The sequence below is a fragment of the Myxocyprinus asiaticus genome, chromosome 37, assembly GCF_019703515.2.
Source record: "Myxocyprinus asiaticus isolate MX2 ecotype Aquarium Trade chromosome 37, UBuf_Myxa_2, whole genome shotgun sequence".
Taxonomy (NCBI): domain Eukaryota; kingdom Metazoa; phylum Chordata; class Actinopteri; order Cypriniformes; family Catostomidae; genus Myxocyprinus; species Myxocyprinus asiaticus.
The window spans coordinates 605,001-628,698 of NC_059380.1; the positions used below are offsets into that span (position 1 = coordinate 605,001).

At 40.9% G+C, this 23,698-nt stretch overlaps 1 protein-coding gene across 5 annotated transcripts in view; it reads left to right on the top strand.

The window, feature by feature from the left end:
- Positions 1-23,698, top strand: part of LOC127428085 (polyamine-transporting ATPase 13A3-like) — a 72,400-nt gene that overhangs the window by 30,342 nt on the left and 18,360 nt on the right. For all 5 annotated transcript variants that reach the window (XR_007895024.1, XM_051676153.1, XM_051676155.1 and 2 more), the window contains exons 12-30: positions 1,704-1,886; positions 1,982-2,139; positions 2,912-3,100; positions 4,636-4,697; positions 4,845-4,995; positions 5,152-5,268; positions 6,311-6,337; positions 6,429-6,582; positions 6,678-6,798; positions 7,061-7,185; positions 8,641-8,813; positions 14,877-15,005; positions 15,116-15,195; positions 15,648-15,690; positions 15,828-15,937; positions 18,227-18,323; positions 18,463-18,535; positions 18,665-18,830; positions 18,992-19,161. Coding sequence is in view for 4 of the 5 variants with exons in the window: in XM_051676153.1 (XP_051532113.1) it covers positions 1,704-1,886; positions 1,982-2,139; positions 2,912-3,100; positions 4,636-4,697; positions 4,845-4,995; positions 5,152-5,268; positions 6,311-6,337; positions 6,429-6,582; positions 6,678-6,798; positions 7,061-7,185; positions 8,641-8,813; positions 14,877-15,005; positions 15,116-15,195; positions 15,648-15,690; positions 15,828-15,937; positions 18,227-18,323; positions 18,463-18,535; positions 18,665-18,830; positions 18,992-19,161 (2,328 nt within the window). In the remaining variant the exon portion in view is untranslated. The remainder of the gene's footprint in view (positions 1-1,703; positions 1,887-1,981; positions 2,140-2,911; positions 3,101-4,635; positions 4,698-4,844; positions 4,996-5,151; positions 5,269-6,310; positions 6,338-6,428; positions 6,583-6,677; positions 6,799-7,060; positions 7,186-8,640; positions 8,814-14,876; positions 15,006-15,115; positions 15,196-15,647; positions 15,691-15,827; positions 15,938-18,226; positions 18,324-18,462; positions 18,536-18,664; positions 18,831-18,991; positions 19,162-23,698) is intronic.

A 23,698-nucleotide genomic window follows, 5' to 3' on the forward strand; every position in this document is an offset into this window, starting at 1 on the left:
TTCATGCAGTTGCCCCACACAAAATAAGTATTTTAATGTCAATTCTATTCATTGAAATTAATAATTGCAATTACAATATCAAGGGAAATCATTTATGATTTTCTTTGATGCATGAAAACACAAAAAGAGAAACGTTGAGGAATGTTCACGTTACAGTGAGCATCTGTCAAGCACCAAAAAGCACGAAAAGCTGATGTGTGTGCCCTATATTCCACGTCTTCTGAAGTCTTCTTTTCCTCCTTAGTGCTTAAAGCTCATTTGTGCTTCACATATTCAAAGTTCATGTGTAGGGACTGGTGACGAAACACTCAGGAACCAATAGAACTCATTAGTGATGCACCAAAGTGAAAATTCCTAAGTCTATTAAATTAGACTTTGCTGTGTGTGTGCGCGCGCGTGCTGCTGCGTGTATGTGCGCGCGTGCTGCGTGTATGTGTGCGTGCCTGCTGCTGCGTGTATGTGTGCGTGCCTGCTGCTGCGTGTATGTGTGCGTGCCTGCTGCTGCGTGCGTGCTACCGTGTGTGTGCGTGCTACCATGTGTGTGCATGCTACCGTGTGTGTGCGCGTGCTGCTGTATGTGTGTGCTGCTGTGTGTGCGTGCTGCTGTGTATGTGCGTGCTGCTGTGCACTACTGTGTGTGCTGCTGTATGTGCGTGCTGCTGTGCACTACTGTGTGTGCTGCTGTATGTGTGCTGCTGTGCACTACTGTGTGTGCTGCTGTATGTGTGCTGCTGTGCACTACTGTGTGTGCTGCTGTGCACTGTGTGTGCTGCTGTGCACTACTGTGTGTGCTGCTGTATGTGTGCTGCTGTGCACTACTGTGTGTGCTGCTGTGCACTACTGTGTGTGCTGCTGTATGTGTGTGCTGCTGTGCACTACTGTGTGTGCTGCTGTATGTGTGCTGCTGTGCACTACTGTGTGTGCTGCTGTGCACTACTGTGTGTGCTGCTGTATGTGCGTGCTGCTGTGCACTACTGTGTGTGCTGCTGTATGTGCGTGCTGCTGTGCACTACTGTGTGTGCTGCTGTGCACTACTGTGTGTGCTGCTGTATGTGTGTGCTGCTGTGCACTACTGTGTGTGCTGCTGTGCACTACTGTGTGTGCTGCTGTATGTGTGTGCTGCTGTGCACTACTGTGTGTGTGTCAAGAACAGAGCAGCGCTCATTCACTGAAGTGCTTTGCGCATGCAAGCTGTATATTTACTTATTAAACGCATTCTTTGTGATTCATAAAACTATTGTTTGTCTTCAGGAGACTTTGAATATAATGCACGAGTCATATGGACTACTTTAATGGTGTCTTTATGCTTCTTTAATGTCATATTGGAGCTTGACTATAATGTCCATGACACACAATAACACACATTATCAGAGCACTGGAAAACACTCTTTATTAATGCATTAGTGACCAAGAGAGCAATCGCTTCACTTCTGGGGATGTTGACTTTAATGTGCAACGTAAACAGTGTTTTTTTCCCATGTGAGTGTTTCAGTTACCGGATTTTAAAGTATCCCGCATCCCTTGCATTCATTGTCTTTGAATGAAAAAGAGCTGTGTAAACATTTCATATTTTTTCTTTTGTGTTCCACAAAAGAAAATCATACAGATTTTGAACAACTTGAGAATGAGTAAACAATGACAACATTTTCATTTTTGGGTAAACTATTAATTTTACTAATAAAGAAATCAAACTCAATTTGCAGGTGAGAGTGTTCCAGTCACAAAGACAGACCTTCCAAACCCTGAGCGGGACAGGAGGGGTAGTGATGGAGACACAATCTACAGCACAGAGGAACACAAGAGACACACGCTGTTCTGCGGCACAAACGTCATCCAGACCCGATACTACACAGGAGAACTGGTCAAAGCCGTGGTGGTCCGGACCGGTCAGTTTGTGTGTGTGTACGCTTTAGCATGTGGAAATCTTGAGTGTATGTGCTTACCAATTTTACCTCACTTTGTGATATATTATCTTGTCCAGGTTTCAGCACTGCTAAAGGGCAGCTCATTCGGTCGATACTGTACCCCAAACCCACTGACTTCAAACTGTACAGGGATGCCTACCTGTTCCTGCTGTGCCTGGTGGCCGTGGCCAGCGTCGTCTTTGTCTATTCGTTGGTCATGAAGATCATTAACCAGGTTTTTATCTTTCATGACTTTCTTAAAGGAATATTCCGGGTTCAATACAAGTGAATCTCAATCGACAGCATTTGTGTCATAATGTTGATTACCACATAAATTAATTTCGACTCGTTCCTCCTTTTCATTAAAAAAGCACAAATGTGTGTTCCAGTGAGACACTTACAATGGAAGTCAATGGGGTCAATCTGTAAACATTAAAATACTCACTGTTTCAAAAGTATAGACACAAGACGTAAACAATATGTGTTTTAACATGATTTTACTGTGATAAAATCACTTACTAAACACATCTGTGTGAAGTTATAGACAATTATACAACTTCGTTGCCATGACGACGTGATGACGTAAACCCTAAAATGAAGATTTATACAACTTCACAGCTCAAATAATACATGAGTTTTATCAGAAGAATTCATGTTAGTGCTTTTATAAAATTATAATCTTCACATTTCTGACTTTAAACCCTCCAAAAATTGACCCCATTGACTTCCATTGTAAGTGTCTCACTGGAACACAGATTTGTGCTTTTATTAAAGAAAAGGAGGAACAAGTCGAAATTAATTTTTGTGGTAATCAACATTATGCCACTAATGCTGTCGATTGAGATTCACTTTTTTTTGTGATTGAACATCTGGTAGATTGTGTAACTTAATTTGCTGTTAAACGCTTCCTGCACTTAGTAGACTTGATGTGGATGTGAATAGAATGTGACCTAATCCTGTGGTAAAATGGCAAGTGCCCCTCAATGCTGTGATATTCGCCCTAACAGGAACCAGTAAAGGAGATAATTGTCAAGTCTCTGGACATCATCACCATCACAGTGCCCCCTGCGCTGCCGGCAGCCATGACAGCGGGTATTGTCTATGCTCAACGGCGCCTCAAGAAAGTGGGGATATTCTCCATCAGTCCACAGAGAATCAACATCTGCGGCCAGTTGAACCTGGTGTGCTTTGACAAGGTAAAGTCTGGAAGTCTGAAATGCTTGGAGGTAAAATGTTTTTGACAACTCACTGGCTTATTCACCATACACACATTGGGATACCAAACCAGATTACTGTCATGCATTTAAATGTGAAGAAACAATTTTTTATTGTGTATTCAGTGGCTTGTGACCAGCCCAGGGGCCTGATGTATAAACATTGCGTACACACAAAAATAGCATTGAAGTGTGCATTCTCAATTTCCCACGTACACATCAGGATTTCTTAAAGGCCATCAGCTTTGAATTGTGTTGTATTACAGAATCAAGTTCTTGGGTAAAAGACAACATTCAAATAAAGATGATCTGTGAAGCACACTTGACTCTGACTGACGTGGAATGACCATTCAGTCGAACGGCCCATTGAAATGTCTGGATGGTTCTTATCAGAAACACAGCACCGCACAACACGGGCATAAGATGTGCTGCCTGCCCCATTTGCTGGGAATCCCAACACGAAACGCAATGACAACCCCGTGGTACTGAAAAACACTATGAAAAATACCATACAAAATAAAAGATAAGCTTACATGTTGCACATTTTATTTATTAAAAAAATAGGCTGATGACGTCATAATTCGTTTGACACTGTAAAAATATTTTTCTGATTCACTGTCTTTGTTTTTCGTTCAAGATCTATAAGGATCTATAAATATACCATAAAAACTATAAAAAAAAATTTTTTACCTGAGAAGCAGAAATTAGGTTTGGTTTATGCTTAAAGGGACAGTTCACCCCAAAAATGTAAATTCTCTCATCATTTATTCACCCTCATTCCATCCCAGATGTGTATGACTTTCTTTATTCTGCACAACACAAATGAAGATTTTTAGAAGAATATTTCAGCTCTGTAGGTCCATACAATGCAAGTGAATGGTGACCAGAACTTTGAAGCTCCTTAAAGCACATAAAGGCAGCATAAAAGTAATCCCTATAACTCCAGTGGTTTAATCCATGTCTTCAGAAATGATATGATAGGTGTGGGTGATAAGTCCCTTTTTACTATAAATTATTCTCCTTGCCCATTAGGGTGCGATATGTACGAAGAGTGTAAATCACCCAAAACAGAAGGAGAAAGTGAAACTGAAGGAAGAAAGACTTAAATATTGATCTGTTTCTCACCCACACCTATCATATCACTTCTGAAGACATGGATTAAACCACTGAGGCTTATGGATTACTTTTATGCTACCTTTATGTGCTTTTTGAGGTTATGCAGATGACGGTAATTATATGCAGATGAGGTTATGCATAGTAAAACCAGGCGTTGTACATTCCATATATGGTTATTTTGGGGAGGAGACAGGGAGGGAAAAATCTGGGATTAATAATGAGATCTTTTGTGAAAACATCTGAACATTTTGCAACGTTTTTACATGAAGCCCCAGATCTTGAAACACAATGATTAAAAATGAATCTTTACCCTTCGAAAATGGCACTCTGTTGTGCTTTGTACTCGATTAGGTTGAGTGCCTCTGTTGTTATTTTTAGGCTATTTTTCTGTGTCATTGCAGACAGGCACCCTCACAGAAGATGGCCTGGACATGTGGGGAATTCAGAGGGCAGAAGACGGCAGGTATGAGCATATTTAAAAACAAATATATATATATATATATATATATATATATATATATATATATAGACGTGTGAACCTATTCGCTGTCATGTTTGATTGGCATTTAAGACACTTTCTGCCTGTGACTGAAAAATCTCTCTGCTGTAGATTCCATCTTTCAGAAGAAAAAGCAGACAACAAAAGATTAGTGATGACCAAGTTTGTGTCCTGCATGGCCACCTGTCACTCCCTCACTAAGATCGAGGGTCAGCTCTCTGGAGATCCACTGGACCTCAAGATGTTTGAGGCCACGGGCTGGGTCTGTTTGACCGCTCTCGATATTCTCATTCGAGTTTCAGAACAAGTCATGCTTGTGTTTTCAGCCTTAAACACAGTTGTTTTATGATACTGCATTATTCCTGTGTAAAATGGTCAAAGCATGATCTGTTAACATTGATGTCTCCGGGTGATTCAGATGCTGGTGGAAGCCACAGAAGAGGAGACGGCTCATCACGACCGCATTGAGCTCACTTATGTAAAACCACCCAATCAGCTGCTTCCGCCAGCAGTGATATCACCAGAGCAGGACATGGTGAGTGACCGCCCCCTGACCCTTTACCGAGACAATTAATAACACCTCATGAACAATATTTCTTTTTTCATCCTAACTTTGTAAGCATGTAATTCTGGTTCTGTTTGTTCCATCTCCCTGCAAAAAGTCTTATTTCATTCCACTAGATGGCTCCAAGTACTAGGACATTTTTGTCACATTCCACCAGGTGGCGCTCTAACGCAGCTGAGCACACACTATAGACATCCAGTCTATTTTGGATCTTTTCATGTTTCGTCAAATATCTCCGCCTCTGAATGGACTAGAAGCTAAATCTAGGTGTCATTGGAAAGTTCTGCAGCCTACCACCCCTGGAGTCATGAGTTCGAATCCAGGGTGTGCTGAGTGACTCCAGCCAGGTCTCCTAAGCAACCAAATTGGCTGGTTGCTAGGGAGGGTAGAGTCACATGGAGTAACCTCCTCGTGGTCGTGATTAGTGGTTCTCGCTCTCAATGGGGCGTGTGGTAAGTTGTGTGTGGATCGCGGAGAGTAGCATGAGCCTCCACATGCTGTGAGTCTCCGCGGTGTCATGCACAACGAGTCACGTGATAAGATGCGCGGATTGACGGTCTCAGAAGCGGAGGCAACTGAGACTTGTCCTCCACCACCCGGATTGAGGTGAGTAACCGCACCACCACGAGGACCTACTAAGTAGTGGGAATTGGGCATTCCAAATTGGAGAGAAAAGGGGATAAAAAAATAAATTAATAAAAAAGGAAAGTTCCGCAGCTTTGCTGTGATGTGTAACCTTTCATCATCAAATTAAATAGTTGATAACATGATGATTTGTTTATCATGCTTTTTTCTGGGCATCTGAGATATAACATTGAATTATTTAATCAAGCAAGCTCACAGACGAGTAAAAAATGACCCCGAAGACTTTTACAATTTAAGAATAAGCTTATCGCTTCTGGCCCCGCCCACGGACCTTCTGGCGGCTCCATAGAGTTTAAGAGGTTAAAAGCGGCTTTGAATACTCTTATGAACTGTTGTTCTAATGTGTATCATTGTGGTTTCCTCTCAGGAGCTGTCTGAACTCTACGAGCTGTCGGTACGTACAGTGGCTGTTGTTTAATGAAGGATTTTTGTGCCGTGAGTGTGCACTGGAGCTTAAATGCCGTCTGTTGTTTGTCACACTGCAGGCGTCATATATGATCGGTATTGTGCGGCAGTTCTCGTTCTCCTCCGCCCTGCAGAGAATGAGTGTGGTCGTTCGTCAGATTGGAGAGAGACGTATGGATGCGTACCTGAAAGGAGCACCGGAGGTCGTGGCAAGCCTGTGTAAGAAAGAGACAGGTCAGTGGAAGATGCAGCCATCCTTTCAAATTGAATGTGAGTTGATGTTGAATTGTTCTTCACATCTGGCTGTTTTTCCCCACAATGCATCACAGTACCAGAGGATTTTGCAGAGGTTCTGGAGGACTACACCAAACAGGGCTTCCGGGTCATCGCGCTGGCACACCGACGGCTAGAATCCAAACTTACATTTCACAAAGTGCAGAACATCAACAGGTGCGGTTGAACTTGTGGACCCACTTCCTCTGTTTATCTTTTTAATCTGGATATAACTGATCCTGAACGTGTGGGATCTGAAATTACTCTAATGACTGACTGGGAGCCATTAAAACACCTTTTCAGGCACTGGAATAATGCAATGATTGTTTTCTGTGGAATTATTTATTGCACAAAGTAATAAGAAGACTTGCAGAATGAGACTGGTTTAAATTGGTCCCACCGTAGTTTGTGTCTCAAAAAACGTCCTCTCTTTCTGCAGGGATCAAATAGAGAAGAATATGGATTTTCTGGGCTTAATTATCATGCAGAATAAACTGAAAACAGAGACTCCGGGTGTACTGGAAGATCTACGACGTGCCAACATACGCACCATCATGGTCACAGGTACAGAGAACATCACTGCTGTCGCTGATGTGTTTTTCAGGCTTGGAAAACATGAGCTCATGACAGGAATTCAAGTCATTGCCTGAAGATACCTAAATAAATGTTTCATTATGTTCTCCATGTTTTTATTGCATTTTAAGGAACAGAATCTGTGGGGGGGTTTATACGAGTAAGTTGAGTGAAGTGCACTGTTGTATTAATACACTGATCAGCCACAACATTAAATCCACCTGCCTAATATCATGTAGGTCCCCCTCATGCCACCAGAACAGCTCTGACCCGTCGAGGCATGGACTCCACAAGACCTCTGAAGATGTCCTGTGGTATCTGGCACCAAGACGTTAGCAGCATATCCTTTAAGTCCTGTAAGATGCGAGTTGGGGCCTCCATGGATTGGACCTGTTGGTCCAGCACATCCCATAGATGCTCAATCGGATTGAGATCTGGGGAATTTGGAGGCCAAGTCAACACCTTGAACTCTTTGTCATGTTCCTCAAACCATTCCTGACCAATTTTTGCAGTGTGGCAGGGTGCATTATCCTGCTGAAAGAGGCCACTGCCATCAGGGAATGCCGTTGTCATGAAGGGGTGTACATGGTCTACAACAATCTTTAGGTAGGTGGTACGTGTCAAAGTAACATCCACATGAATGCCAGGACCCAAGGTTTACCAGCGGCAGCATGCTGAAGCGGGTTTCGCCCAGGGCGCCATACAAGCTAGAACCGCTACTGGGCTACGCAGCCCTATAAGCAGCAAGCTGCGATGCACTGAGTGTTCTGACACCTTTCTATCATGGCCAACATTACGTTTTTCAGCAATTTGTGCTACAGTAGCTCTTCTGTGGGATCAAACCAGACGAGCTAGCCTTCACTCCCCACGTGCATCAATGAGCCTTGGTCGACCATGACACTGTTGCTGGTTCACCGGTTGTCCTTCCTTGGACCACTTTTGGTGACCACTGACCACTGCATACTGGGAACACCCCACAAGACCTGCCGTTGTAAATGGAGTCAATGGAACGAACATTCGCACCTAAAAGATGTCTTGGTGTGAATAGGCCTTGAGTGTCAGTCGGGAGTCTCAGAGCTTTGAACATTAATTCATTAGGCATTCCTGGAATGTGGTCTTATATGATCTTCAGATTAGCAGTCAAACGCTCCAGAGATTGGAAAGGGCTGAATGAAGCATTGTGAGCAAATTGAGTTCACAGAATCATGAGGAATGCTGGGTTATTAATGCTCATTGAACCAGACTCTTAATATAAGCCTGCTCTTACCATTACTATATGGGACAAGTGCCCCCATCTCTTTCCACAAACCAAATGTGCCACGTTTTTACCATCTGGCACTGCCACAGTACTGTTTTGTGAAGGTCTGTCTCTTATTATGTTCATTTCTTCTCTCTCACTCTCTCTCTTTCTGTCTCTCTCTCTCTCTCTCGCTGTCTCTCGGGCAGGTGACAACATGCTAACCGCAATCTCTGTGGCTCGAGACTGCGGCATGATTCAGCCACAAGACAGCGTCATTATTGCCGACGCTCTGCCCCCTAAAGATGGCCAGGCTGCCAAGATCAACTGGCGCTATGCCGATAAACCCAGCAAAAACTTGAACAAGACTACCAAACTAGAGGTCAGTGTGCCATCTACTGGCCAAACACTGTCACTGCAGGCCAGAGGCAATTAAAGGGCTTTCATCAAATCAGGGTTCCCATGGGTCCTTAACATGTCCTAAATTCAGTTTTCAAAATTTAAGGCCATAAAAAGTCTTAAAACTTGAGTCTCATTTATCATTTAGGAGGTCTTAAAATTGGAGATATAAAAACAGGAATTGCAATATGGCCTAATGTGATTTTTTTTATTTTTTATTATTTAATTAAATACATGCTCTGCTTGCTTTTCAGATCGCTTCATAATCAGTGAGTAACGGACACAATCGATCACTGATGACCTACTGTTGATGAATTACTGCTCATATTTGTTATAAGACAGTGTTTGCTTTATAGTGTTTATGTTGTATTATGCTGTAGATGATTGTACAAGGGCATATTTTGTTTCCATTTTGTGTTTGATTGTGCAGCTGAGAGCACAGACAATTCAAAGTCCCTGGTGTATTTCAGGCTTGTTTATAGTTAAAAGTTCTGCGTTATTTTTTCTGGTTGTTATGTCTGAAACGATTAGTCGATGTTATCGACAACGTCGACTAAAAAATGATCAACAAAAATTGGAGGAGAGAAAGAATTACACAGATCACAGGTGCACTCTAAACTTTCCAAACAGTTTCAGCTGATGTACAGGTGCATCTCAATAAATTAGAATGTCGTGGAAAAGTTCATTTGTTTCAGTAGTTCAACTCAAATTGTGAAACTCGTGTATTAAATAAATTCAATGCACACAGACTGAAGTAGTTTAAGTCTTTGGTTCTTTTAATTGTGATGATTTTGGCTCACATTTAACAAAACCCACCAATTCACTATCTCAAAAAATTAGAATACATCATAAGACCAATAAAAAAAACATTTTTAGTGAATTGTTGGCCTTCTGGAAAGTATGTTCATTTACTGTATATGTACTCAATACTTGGTAGGGGCTCCTTTTGCTTTAATTACTGCCTCATTTCGGCGTGGCATGGAGGTGATCAGTTTGTGGCACTGCTGAGGTGGTATGGAAGCCCAGGTTTCTTTGACAGTGGCCTTCAGCTCATCTGCATTTTTTGGTCTCTTGTTTCTCATTTTCCTCTTGACAATACCCCATAGATTCTCTATGGGGTTCAGGTCTGGTGAGTTTGCTGGCCAGTCAAGCACACCAACACCATGGTCATTTAACCAACTTTTGGTGCTTTTGGCAGTGTGGGCAGGTGCCAAATCCTGCTGGAAAATGAAATCAGCATCTTTAAAAAGCTGGTCAGCAGAAGGAAGCATGAAGTGCTCCAGAATTTCTTGGTAAACGGGTGCAGTGACTTTGGTTATCAAAAAACACAATGGACCAACACCAGCAGATGACATTGCACCCCAAATCATCACAGACTGTGGAAACTTAACACTGGACTTCAAGCAACTTGGGCTATGAGCTTCTCCACCCTTCCTCCAGACTCTAGGACCTTGGTTTCCAAATGAAATACAAAACTTGCTCTCATCTGAAAAGAGGACTTTGGACCACTGGGCAACAGTCCAGTTCTTCTTCTCCTTAGCCCAGGTAAGACGCCTCTGACGTTGTCTGTGGTTCAGGAGTGGCTTAACAAGAGGAATACGACAACTGTAGCCAAATTCCTTGACACGTCTGTGTGTGGTGGCTCTTGATGCCTTGACCCCAGCCTCAGTCCATTCCTTGTGAAGTTCACCCAAATTCTTGAATAGATTTTGCTTGACAATCCTCATAAGGCTGTGGTTCTCTTGGTTGGTTGTGCATCTTTTTCTTCCACACTTTTTCCTTCCACTCAACTTTCTGTTAACATGCTTGGATACAGCACTCTGTGAACAGCCAGCTTCTTTGGCAATGAATGTTTGTGGCTTACCCTCCTTGTGAAGGGTGTCAATGATTGTCTTCTGGACAACTGTCAGATCAGCAGTCTTCCCCATGATTGTGTAGCCTAGTGAACCAAACTGAGAGACCATTTTGAAGGCTCAGGAAACCTTTGCAGGTGTTTTGAGTTGATTAGCTGATTGGCATGTCACCATATTCTAATTTTTTGAGATAGTGAATTGGTGGGTTTTTGTTAAATGTGAGCCAAAATCATCACAATTAAAAGAACCAAAGACTTAAACTACTTCAGTCTGTGTGCATTGAATTTATTTAATACACCAGTTTCACAATTTGAGTTGAATTACTGAAATAAATGAACTTTTCCACGTCATTCTAATTTATTGAGATGCACCTGTAGATCATAAAGTATGAGGGAATTATAATGCAAAAATACAAAATAAGTAAATATAGAAGCACTCTCGTTGTGGAATAAGTGGAGCCGGAGCTCTTTAAAGGAAACACCCCGGCGTTACATCTTTAATGCAGTTATGTTTAACGCGTTACATCTTTAATGCGGTTATATTTAATGCATTACATCTTTAATGCAGTTATATTTAACGCATTACATCTTTAATGCAGTTATATTTAATGCGTTACATCTTTAATGCGGTTATATTTAATGCATTACATCTTTAATGCGGTTATATTTAATGCATTACATCTTTAATGCGGTTATATTTAATGCATTACATCTTTAATGCAGTTATGTTTAATGCGTTGCATCTTTAATGCGGTTATATTTAATGCGGTTATATTTAATGTGTTACATCTTTAATGCGGTTATATTTAATGTTACATCTTTAATGCGGTTATATTTAATGCGTTACATCTTTAATGCAGTTATGTTTAATGCGTTGCATCTTTAATGCGGTTATATTTAATGCGTTGCATCTTTAATGCGGTTATATTTAATGCGGTTATATTTAATGCGTTACATCTTTAATGCGGTTACATTTAATGCAGTTATGTTTAATGCGTTGCATCTTTAATGCGGTTATATTTAATGCGGTTATATTTAATGCGTTACATCTTTAATGCGGTTATATTTAATGCGTTACATCTTTAATGCGGTTATATTTAATGTGTTACATCTTTAATGCGGTTATGTTTAATGCAGTTATGTTTAATGCGTTGCACCTTTAATGCGGTTATATTTAATGCGTTACATCTTTAATGTGGTTATGTTTAATGCGTTACATCTTTAATGCGGTTATATTTAATGTGTTACATCTTTAATGCGGTTATATTTAATGCGTTACATTTTTAATGCGGTTATATTTAATGCGTTGCATCTTTAATGCGGTTATATTTAATGCGTAACATCTTTAATACGGTTATATTTAATGCGTTGCATCTTTAATGCGGTTATATTTAATGCGTTACATCTTTAATGCGGTTATATTTAATGTTACATCTTTAATACGGTTATATTTAATGCGTTGCATCTTTAATGCGGTTATATTTAATGTTACATCTTTAATGCGGTTATATTTAATGTTACATCTTTAATGCGGTTATATTTAATGCGTTGCATCTTTAATGCGGTTATATTTAATGCGTTGCATCTTTAATGCGGTTATATTTAATGCGTTACATCTTTAATGCGGTTATATTTAATGTTACATCTTTAATGCAGTTATATTTAATGCGTTACATCTTTAATGCGGTTATATTTAATGCGTTACATTTTTAATGCAGTTATATTTAATGTTACATCTTTAATGCGGTTATATTTAATGTTACATCTTTAATGCGGTTATATTTAATGCGTTGCATCTTTAATGCGGTTATATTTAATGCGTTGCATCTTTAATGCGGTTATATTTAATGCGTTACATCTTTAATGCGGTTATATTTAATGTTACATCTTTAATGCAGTTATATTTAATGCGTTACATCTTTAATGCGGTTATATTTAATGCGTTACATCTTTAATGCGGTTATATTTAATGTTACATCTTTAATACGGTTATATTTAATGCGTTGCATCTTTAATGCGGTTATATTTAATGTTACATCTTTAATGCGGTTATATTTAATGTTACATCTTTAATGCGGTTATATTTAATGCGTTGCATCTTTAATGCGGTTATATTTAATGCGTTGCATCTTTAATGCGGTTATATTTAATGCGTTACATCTTTAATGCGGTTATATTTAATGTTACATCTTTAATGCAGTTATATTTAATGCGTTACATCTTTAATGCGGTTATATTTAATGCGTTACATTTTTAATGCAGTTACATTTAATGCGTTATAGCTTTATTAAAGTTAAAATAATACAGGAGCAGATCATGTAAATAACTACAAACTCTGAAACGGTAATTTCTCTGTGCGGTCAGCGCCTCTTCTACGAGTTGTGTGAATGTCCCGATCTAAGGGGGAGAGATTGAAACTGCATCGGCTGATGCACACTTTGTCACGGGACGCTCATCCCTCAAGCGCACACGCTAAATGCAGCTAGATTATAACGTGATGACTCGAGACTTATTGAATCATAATATATGTGTCACTGTGCGTTTCTTATCTTGAAGTACATTGGCAATGCGCAGCTTTATTAATAAGAGAGAGTTTGTTTTTTTGAGTTAAAGATGTTTTGAAGTGAACAGAAAGGTGAGAGAGTCTTCACCCCATTATACACGGCAACAAAAAATGCTTTTGATTTGTTTTTGATTTGTTTTTGTATTGGCTTGTTTTTCAATATAAATATCTAAAACTCCTTTAAAACAACGTACATTTATTATAGCAGCTATACTGCCGAAGAAATGTTTTTTTCTTCTGCAGTATTTCTTTATACAAATATTTTAAAATATTTAAAAATCCTTTTAAAAAAGATGCATTCACCTGAGAAGCAGCATATATACACGTATATTTAAGATACATTCTCTTAAAGCACGTCTAAATATCTTATATGTTGCTTCTCAAGTAAATGTATCTTGTTTTAAGGATTTTTTGATATTTTAAATGGAAAACGATACTAAAACGCTTGATAACAAAAGGACTTTTTGCAGTGAATTTCTTTACTGAATTAAACTTAATAAAGTTTTTTTTTTGTTTTTCCTTTAGTTCAGTGAATGTCATTTAGAGGTATTTTTAAAAGATGATTTTGTCCTCTTTATTTTTAGTAAGCACGTTTAATACAACGTTATAAATCATGGCACAAGCTGAATAATTGGTTAAGAGCTAATGATTAATCGCCGCAATAATCGCCGAATAATCGTTCTAATAATCGTTCTAATAATCGTTAGTTGCAGCCCTAGTTGTTATTGGTGTTTTGGTTGCACAATAAACTACATGTAGGATTTTATACAATTTGGACTCTTGTAGCCTTTTTCTGTTCCTGTCACTGTAAGGAAAGACAGAACATTTTTTAAAGCACTCGATATATAGATTAAAAAACTATTGGTTGATTTATCAGTTATTGCAAAATATGCTTATCAACTAAATTCAAAATCAGTGGCCTTATTTGTATAGATTGATATATAAACCAGTGCTAAAATACTGTACAAACAAATTTACTTCCCGAATGTTTGCGTTGTTTTGTAGTAAAAATACCTAAACATTCTTAAAACAAGATACATTTACTTAAACAAGAATTACATTAGATATTAAGTCTTGTTTTCAGACAAACCTAACAAACATTTAGTAACATTTATGCTTATAATAGGAAGAAATTATTTGCAATGGCTCAAAAATAAGCTGATCATATATTTTTTTCTTGTTTTTGCCATAAACCACTGTTATCATGGTTGTTACTGTTATTATATACCCTGTTTTGCAGATAAGTGGTGTTAAGGAGTTGTTGAATGTGTACCTCAGCCTGTTTAAGAATCTGTGGTACATGATTTATTTTGAGATTATGTAGGTTTGTTCTGACATGGACATACAGAATTAATTTTATGCGTTCAGTGTTAAAGATGCCTGCTAGTGATTTACATGTTTTGCAGTCTTCAGCCACACACCCCCTCTCAAAAAAGCCGCCATTTACAGACATGTCAGCAAACATTCAAAATGATTGACAGATAGAAAATATGTTTGAATGGCTAGTTTCCTGATTTGCTCAAGTCGGGCTGCTGCTCTGACGTTTTGTTTTGTTTTGTTTTGCAGTGTTAGTGTTAGATAAGACATTCAAGAAGCATGCGTTTCATCATGTTGTTGTGCTCTGATCACAGGAGATGGAGATTATCATGGAGGATGGACATGCTGTGGATGATCAGAGACTGCAGGAACAGTATCACTTCGCCATGAGCGGGAAATCTTTTGCTGTAATTACAGACCATTTCCAGGATCTGCTGCAGAAGGTGGGATAAAAACATTATCCAGAGTGCTTGTTTAGAAACTTCTATTGGTCCGTGCATGTACAGTTTGTGTTTTCTTGGTGTTTATGGCGTTGTGTTGTTTGTTGGTGTAGCTGGTGCTTCATGGGACCGTATTTGCGAGGATGGCACCTGACCAGAAGACTCAACTTGTTGAGACATTAGAAAGTGTAGAGTGAGTATTTAACATGCACGCATACACACACACACACACACTCATGATATGAGAATTCATGGTGTTTAAATCTGCATCACATCATAATGATTTGATCAAACCTGTAACAGTAAGTATTAAACTCGTCCTGCAGTGTTTGTGCTCGAGACATGTATGATCCCTCATATCATGTGTGTTGTTGAGGAGAGGTGTGCTGGTACTTTACTAACAGATCACAGTTAAAAACCCCATAAACTTACACTGAAGGAGGGACTCCAGTCTGATCTAGAGAGACTCTTTTCACTCGAGTCAGTAAACAAACACCCTGAACACTGTTTCAGCTGCATAGCAACACCCTGGCAACCACCCACAACACCCTAGTATGGTGACAATGACTTTTGCATGGGCGAACGGCACTCACTACTTCAGAAAATGTTCAAATCTAGCTCACCATTGTCTTCTCTCTGCTTCAGCTACTTTGTGGGAATGTGTGGTGATGGTGCGAACGACTGTGGGGTGAGTGATCTCTACATCACCATTATTATCATTAGGAGCAGACGTTTTAAAGGGGTTTGTTTTCATTGTAGCTGATGGTGTGTGTGTGTGTGTGTGTGTGTGTGCGTGCGTGCGTGCGTGCGTGTGCGTGGTCTCAGGCGTTGAAGAGAGCTCATGCTGGAATCTCCCTGTCAGAGCTGGAGGCTTCAGTGGCATCTCCATTCACCTCCACGACTCCCAGCATCTCCTGTGTGCCCAATCTGATCAGGTATCTGATATGAATAAATATATACATATATTATTTTTTATTTGTATTATTTTGTAAGGGGGTTCAGTGGAAAGGAGGAGGCGAGAACCGGCTTGACAAGTTAAATAATAATTTAATAAACAACTTAAACAAAAACACACAACTATAAACACACAGTACAGCTGCCTGTCATTCTCTCTCTCTCGAACTGTCGTCCCCGGCCGCCTTTATCCCTCGTGCGCCCCATCAGGCTGATTGGGGACCGGGTGTGTCTCATTCCAGCCCGGCCCCGCCCTCCTCGACTCTACACTCCTCCCGGCGTTGCCTCAGGCCAGGGAGCCCCCGGCATGAGGTACATCCCCGACCCTTCCTCTCCGGAGGGGGGGCGTGCCTTATGCCCCGACTGCCGGCGGGTCATCCCCACCTTCCTCGACCTGGGAGGAGACAGGAGGGGAAAAACAACAAAACAAAATGGCGAGGGAAAGGCCAACACGGAGCGACAGAGAGAGAGAGAGGAGAGAGAGAAAAAGAAACTCACCGGTTCTCTGATGCGCCGTCGCGTGGTCCTTGATCACTACTCCACCCTCTCAGGTGGACTGCAGCCGCTCCTCCCCAGGTGGACTGGAGTCAGACCTCCGACCTCCAGCGGACAGAACGCCCCTCCGTGTTCCTGGCGTCCCGTGGGGACACTCCTCCCCCCACGGACGGCTGTCTTCTCTCGACCCCTCTGCGTTCCCGGGGGACGGCAGGGCACTCCTCCGCCCCCGGCAGCGGCTCCCTCGCTCCAGGCGGTCAGGGAGTCCTGTCCCCACTCGCCTCGCGGTCGGCGGCCGTTCCCCGCATCCGGGTGGTCGGGCTACTCTGTCCCCCATTGGATGGCAGCGGCGCTCCCCTGGGTGGACGGCAGTGTCGAGAACTCTGCAATGGGATTCCCTCCTCCTTCCCGGGTTTCGGCACCAGTGTAAGGGGGTTCAGTGGAAAGGAGGAGGTGAGAACCAGCTTGACAATTTAAATAATAATTTAATAAACAACTTAAACAAAAACACACAACTATAAACACACAGTACAGCTGCCTGTCATTCTCTCTCTCTCTCGAACTGTCGTCCCCGGCGGCCTTTATCCCTTGCGTGCCCCATCAGGCTGATTGGGGACTGGGTGTGTCTCATTCCAGCCCGGCCCCGCCCTCCTCGACTCTACATATTTATTTTATTGCCAATGTCCAGAGAGCAGGGTAGCTGATTGGCCGATATAATGCCAATGTATCACACAATTGAATATAGTAATAGTAAATATATAAAATATTAATTATTATACAGCTCTCCGGACTACTCTATTCTGATTGGTCAATGGCGCCATCTAGTGGTCTGATATTTCTCAGTAACAACCGCACATCCACGTATCAGACTGCTCATCCGGGAAAGTCATCTTACCTGCTTCTTGGATCACTGTGAGATCTCTACAAGATAATAAAATAATTTCAACTCAAATCAATGTTTCATGTACATTTATTTATTTATTTGGCAAGTAGTCTTGTAATAAGATGCATAACGAGCAGTCAGACGTTTATTAATTTACAAAATAAACACCAACAGAACTCCGACACAAACCATAAAGAATCTGTAATACATTAGGAATAAGGAAACAGTGCTCGCTGTCGTCCAGGCATGTGCACATTAGCAACTGCAATTTGTCACAGTATAAAATTAAAAACAAAGTAATTGTACATACAGTGCACAGTCAAGTCATTTTTATTTGTATAGCGCTTTTCACAACACACATCGTTTCAAAGCAGCTTTACAGAAAATCATGCATTAACAGAAAATGAAACTGTAATATCTATAACTACAGTGAATATGACATTTACTTATAGCACACATGAAACACTTTTACTTTGCAGTTTCTTTCACGTGCTAGTGCAGATCTAGCGAAAACAGCAATTTACTGACCGCTTCCAGTTTACTCGGTCCCGATTGCAGTGTCACAGACTGACATTCGTGAGTCAGAGGGACAGTTTTGATCCAGGCTGATAGAATACAAGATTCACAGGAAGAAGAAGAACAAAATGAACTGTGACTGGTTGTTTACATGTCTCAGACGGCTCCTTCAGGCAATTCTCGGCACCGTCACAGCTTGAGAAATGAATCGGCCAAACGTAAAAATTTAGATTTAGCGGCCTCTGCAATATATTGGTTGACCACTAATGATTTCACATTGTTTATTTAGAAAATGTATTGTTTAATGGTTATAAGGTTGCTTTTTTTTGTGCCAAATTTCTTCGTTTTCTCTCTCACGCATGTTGTTTCTTTACAGGGAGGGCAGAGCGGCTCTCGTCACCTCATTCTGTGTCTTTAAGTTCATGGCTTTGTACAGTATTATTCAGTGCCTCAGTGTCGCCCTGCTGTACTCTGTAAGTGACCCCACCAGGATTTGTTTTTTGACACCCTTTCTGATGTTGATTTGCCCAAATCTTCAGGTTGTGAGTTCTGGTAATGGCTGTTGTCCTGGTCTGATATGGCCCTGATTCATTCATGAATTATGTGTTTCAGATTGGCAGTAATCTTGGAGATTTTCAGTTTCTCTTCATTGATATAGCGATCATTCTTCTTATTGTTTTCACCAGTGAGTATCATATCTGTAATGTCTGTTCGGCTGTAATTCACCTCAGCACACCTATTGTATAAAGCGGACAGCATTTTTCTTCTGCTGCACCTAAACAATCGGTTGTGCTGTCGTTTGTCTCTCTTTCAGTGAGTCTGAACTCTGCCTGGAAGGAGCTGGTGGCCCGACGACCTCCCTCTGGTCTCGTCTCGGGTCCTCTTCTCTTCTCAGTTCTCACCCAGATTGTCATTTGTCTGGGTTTCCAGATCATGGCCTTCCTCTTGATCCAAAATCTAGACTGGTACTTGAATGCTGAGTAAGTGCAGTACACTACCTGTAAGAAAGCACAGAGTGGCCTGACTTCTGCTGGTTAGTTGTGGAACAGGAACTTGTCATATCGCCTTGAAAGCTTGCGAATTGTTCTCTAGTTTATCTTGATGCAACTCTAATGATTTTGTTTGTTTATTGATTTGACAGTTTCTACAACTGCTCTGCTCCCATTCATGCTGATAACTCCACAGAGAGTGAAGAAAATATCATGAACGACGTTAATACCACACTGTTCTTCATCTCCTCCTTCCAGTACCTCATTGTTGCCATCATCTTCTCCAAAGGAAAACCTTTCCGTCAGCCCAGCTATAAGAACTGTAAGAAGCATCTTTTCCAGCAGTATACATTCTCAGTACAGTGTGACTTTGTAAAAAACAAATAACCAAAAACTCGCAATAAGCTTATTTGCAAAACAGGTTATATAATAACACAATAAGATTTTTATTCCCTCACAGTAGTTTGCGTTCCAACACAATACATTTTACGTTCCCTCACAATAGTTAGCGTTCCCTCACAATAAATTTTGTACTTCCTCGCAATAAGTTTTGTGTTCCCCTATAGTAAATTAAACATGGTTTTACTACAAAACATGGGAACGCAAACTATTGCGAGGGAAAACAAAATTACAAGGGAATACAAAACTTGTTATGTGGGAACGCAAAATTTATTGTGTGGGAGCGCAAACTATTGCGAGTAAACGCAAAACATATTGTGTTGGAACGCAAACTATTGTGAGGTAATGCAAAACGTATTGTGTTGGAACACAAACTGTTGTGAGGGAATGCAAAACGTATTGTGTTGGAACGCAAACTATTGTGAGGGAACGCAAAACGTATTGTGTTGGAACGCAAACTAATGTGAGGGAACACAAAACGTATTGTGTTGGAACGCAAACTATTGTGAGGGAACGCAAAACGTATTGTGTTGGAACGCAAACTATTGTGAGGGAACGCAAAACGTATTGTGTTGGAACGCAAACTATTGTGAGGGAACGCAAAACGTATTGTGTTGGAACGCAAACTATTGTGAGGGAACGCAAAACGTATTGTGTTGGAACGCAAACTGTTGTGAGGGAACGCAAAACGTATTGTGTTGGAACGCAAACTGTTGTGAGGGAACGCAAAACGTATTGTGTTGGAACGCAAACTATTGTGAGGGAACACAAAACGTATTGTGTTGGAACGCAAACTATTGTGAGGGAACACAAAACTTGTGTTGGAAAGCAAACTATTGTGAGGGAACGCAAAACGTATTGTGTTGGAACGCAAACTTGTGAGGGAACGCAAAAACGTATTGTGTTGGAACGCAAACTATTATGAGGGAACGAAAAACGTATTGTGAGGGAACGCAAAACGTATTGTGTTGGAACGCAAACTATTGTGAGGGAACGCAAAACTTATTGTGTTGGAACGCAAACTATTGTGAGGGAACGCAAAACGTATTGTGTTGGAACGCAAACTGTTGTGAGGGAACGCAAAACGTATTGTGTTGGAACGCAAACTATTGTGAGGGAATGCAAAACGTATTGTGTTGGAACGCAAACTATTGTGAGGGAACACAAAACTTGTGTTGGAAAGCAAACTATTGTGAGGGAACGCAAAACGTATTGTGTTGGAACGCAAACTTGTGAGGGAACGCAAAAACGCATTGTGTTGGAACGCAAACTATTATGAGGGAACGAAAAACGTATTGTGTTGGAACGCAAAACGTATTGCGTTGGAAAGCAAACTATTGTGAGGGAACGAAAAACGTATTGTGTTGGAACGCAAACTTGTGAGGGAACGCAAAAACGTATTGTGTTGGAACGCAAACTATTATGAGGGAACGAAAAACGTATTGTGTTGGAACGCAAACTATTGTGAGGGAACGCAAAACGTATTGTGTTGGAACGCAAACTATTGTGAGGGAACGCAAAACGTATTGTGTTGGAACGCAAACTATTGTGAGGGAACGCAAAACGTATTGTGTTGGAACGCAAACTATTGTGAGGGAACGCAAAACGTATTGTGTTGGAACGCAAACTATTGTGAGGGAACGCAAAACGTATTGTGTTGGAACGCAAACTGTTGTGAGGGAACGCAAACTATTGTGAGGGAACGCAAAACGTATTGTGTTGGAACGCAAACTATTGTGAGGGAACGCAAAACGTATTGTGTTGGAACGCAAACTATTGTGAGGGAACGCAAAACGTATTGTGTTGGAACGCAAACTATTGTGAGGGAACGCAAAACGTATTGTGTTGGAACGCAAACTATTGTGAGGGAACGCAAAACGTATTGTGTTGGAACGCAAACTGTTGTGAGGAACGCAAAACGTATTGTGTTGGAACGCAAACTATTGTGAGGGAACACAAAACGTATTGTGTTGGAACGCAAACTATTGTGAGGGAACACAAAACTTGTGTTGGAAAGCAAACTATTGTGAGGGAACGCAAAACGTATTGTGTTGGAACGCAAACTTGTGAGGGAACGCAAAAACGTATTGTGTTGGAACGCAAACTATTATGAGGGAACGAAAAACGTATTGTGAGGGAACGCAAACTATTGTGAGGGAACGCAAAACTTATTGTGTTGGAACGCAAACTATTGTGAGGGAACGCAAAACGTATTGTGTTGGAACGCAAACTGTTGTGAGGGAACGCAAAACGTATTGTGTTGGAACGCAAACTATTGTGAGGGAATGCAAAACGTATTGTGTTGGAACGCAAACTATTGTGAGGGAACACAAAACTTGTGTTGGAAAGCGAAAACGTATTGTGTTGGAACGCAAACTTGTGAGGGAACGCAAAAACGTATTGTGTTGGAACGCAAACTATTATGAGGGAACGAAAAACGTATTGTGTTGGAACGCAAAACGTATTGCGTTGGAAAGCAAACTATTGTGAGGGAACGCAAAACTTATTGTGCTGGAATGCAAACTATTTTGAGGGAACGCAAAACTTATTGTGCTGGAATGCAAACTATTGTGAGGGAACGCAAAACTTATTGTGCTGGAATGCAAACTATTGTGAGGGAACGCAAAACGTATTGTGTTGGAACGCAAACTATTGTGAGGGAACGCAAAACGTATTGTGTTGGAACGCAAACTATTGTGAGGGAACGCAAAACGTATTGTGTTGGAACGCAAACTATTGTGAGGGAACGCAAAACGTATTGTGTTGGAACGCAAACTATTGTGAGGGAACGCAAAACGTATTGTGTTGGAACGCAAACTATTGTGAGGGAACGCAAAACGTATTGTGTTGGAACGCAAACTATTGTGAGGGAACGCAAAACGTATTGTGTTGGAACGCAAACTATTGTGAGGGAACGCAAAACGTATTGTGTTGGAACGCAAACTATTGTGAGGGAACGCAAAACGTATTGTGTTGGAACGCAAACTGTTGTGAGGGAACGCAAAACATATTGTGTTGGAACGCAAACTATTATGAGGGAACGCAAAACGTATTGTGTTGGAACGCAAACTATTATGAGGGAACGCAAACTATTGTGAGGGAACACAAAACGTATTGTGTTGGAACGCAAACTTGTGAGGGAACGCAAAAACGTATTGTGTTGGAACGCAAACTATTATGAGGGAACGAAAAACGTATTGTGTTGGAACGCAAAACGTATTGCGTTGGAAAGCAAACTATTGTGAGGGAATGCAAAACTTATTGTGCTGGAATGCAAACTATTGTGAGGGAACGCAAAACTTATTGTGTTGGAACGCAAACTTGTGAGGGAACGCAAAAACGTATTGTGTTGGAACGCAAACTATTATGAGGGAACGAAAAACGTATTGTGTTGGAACGCAAACTTGTGAGGGAACGCAAAAACGTATTGTGTTGGAACGCAAACTATTATGAGGGAACGAAAAACGTATTGTGTTGGAACGCAAAACGTATTGCGTTGGAAAGCAAACTATTGTGAGGGAACGCAAAACTTATTGTGCTGGAATGCAAACTATTGTGAGGGAACGCAAAACTTATTGTGTTGGAACGCAAACTATTGTGAGGTAATGCAAAACGTATTGTGTTGGAACGCAAACTATTGTGAGGGAACGCAAAACGTTTTGTGTTGGAACGCAAACTATTGTGAGGGAACGCAAAACGTATTGTGTTGGAACGCAAACTATTGTGAGGGAACGCAAAACGTATTGTGTTCGAACGCAAACTGTTGTGAGGGAACGCAAAACGTATTGTGTTGGAACGCAAACTATTATGAGGGAACGCAAACTATTGTGAGGGAACACAAAACGTATTGTGTTGGAACGCAAACTTGTGAGGGAACGCAAAAACGTATTGTGTTGGAACGCAAACTATTATGAGGGAACGAAAAACGTATTGTGTTGGAACGCAAAACGTATTGCGTTGGAAAGCAAACTATTGTGAGGGAACGCAAAACGTATTGTGTTGGAACGCAAACTATTGTGAGGGAACGCAAAACGTATTGTGTTGGAACGCAAACTATTGTGAGGGAACGCAAAACGTATTGTGTTGGAACGCAAACTGTTGTGAGGGAACGCAAAACATATTGTGTTGGAACGCAAACTATTATGAGGGAACGCAAAACGTATTGTGTTGGAACGCAAACTATTATGAGGGAACGCAAACTATTGTGAGGGAACACAAAACGTATTGTGTTGGAACGCAAACTTGTGAGGGAACGCAAAAACGTATTGTGTTGGAACGCAAACTATTATGAGGGAACGAAAAACGTATTGTGTTGGAACGCAAAACGTATTGCGTTGGAAAGCAAACTATTGTGAGGGAATGCAAAACTTATTGTGCTGGAATGCAAACTATTGTGAGGGAACGCAAAACTTATTGTGTTGGAACGCAAACTTGTGAGGGAACGCAAAAACGTATTGTGT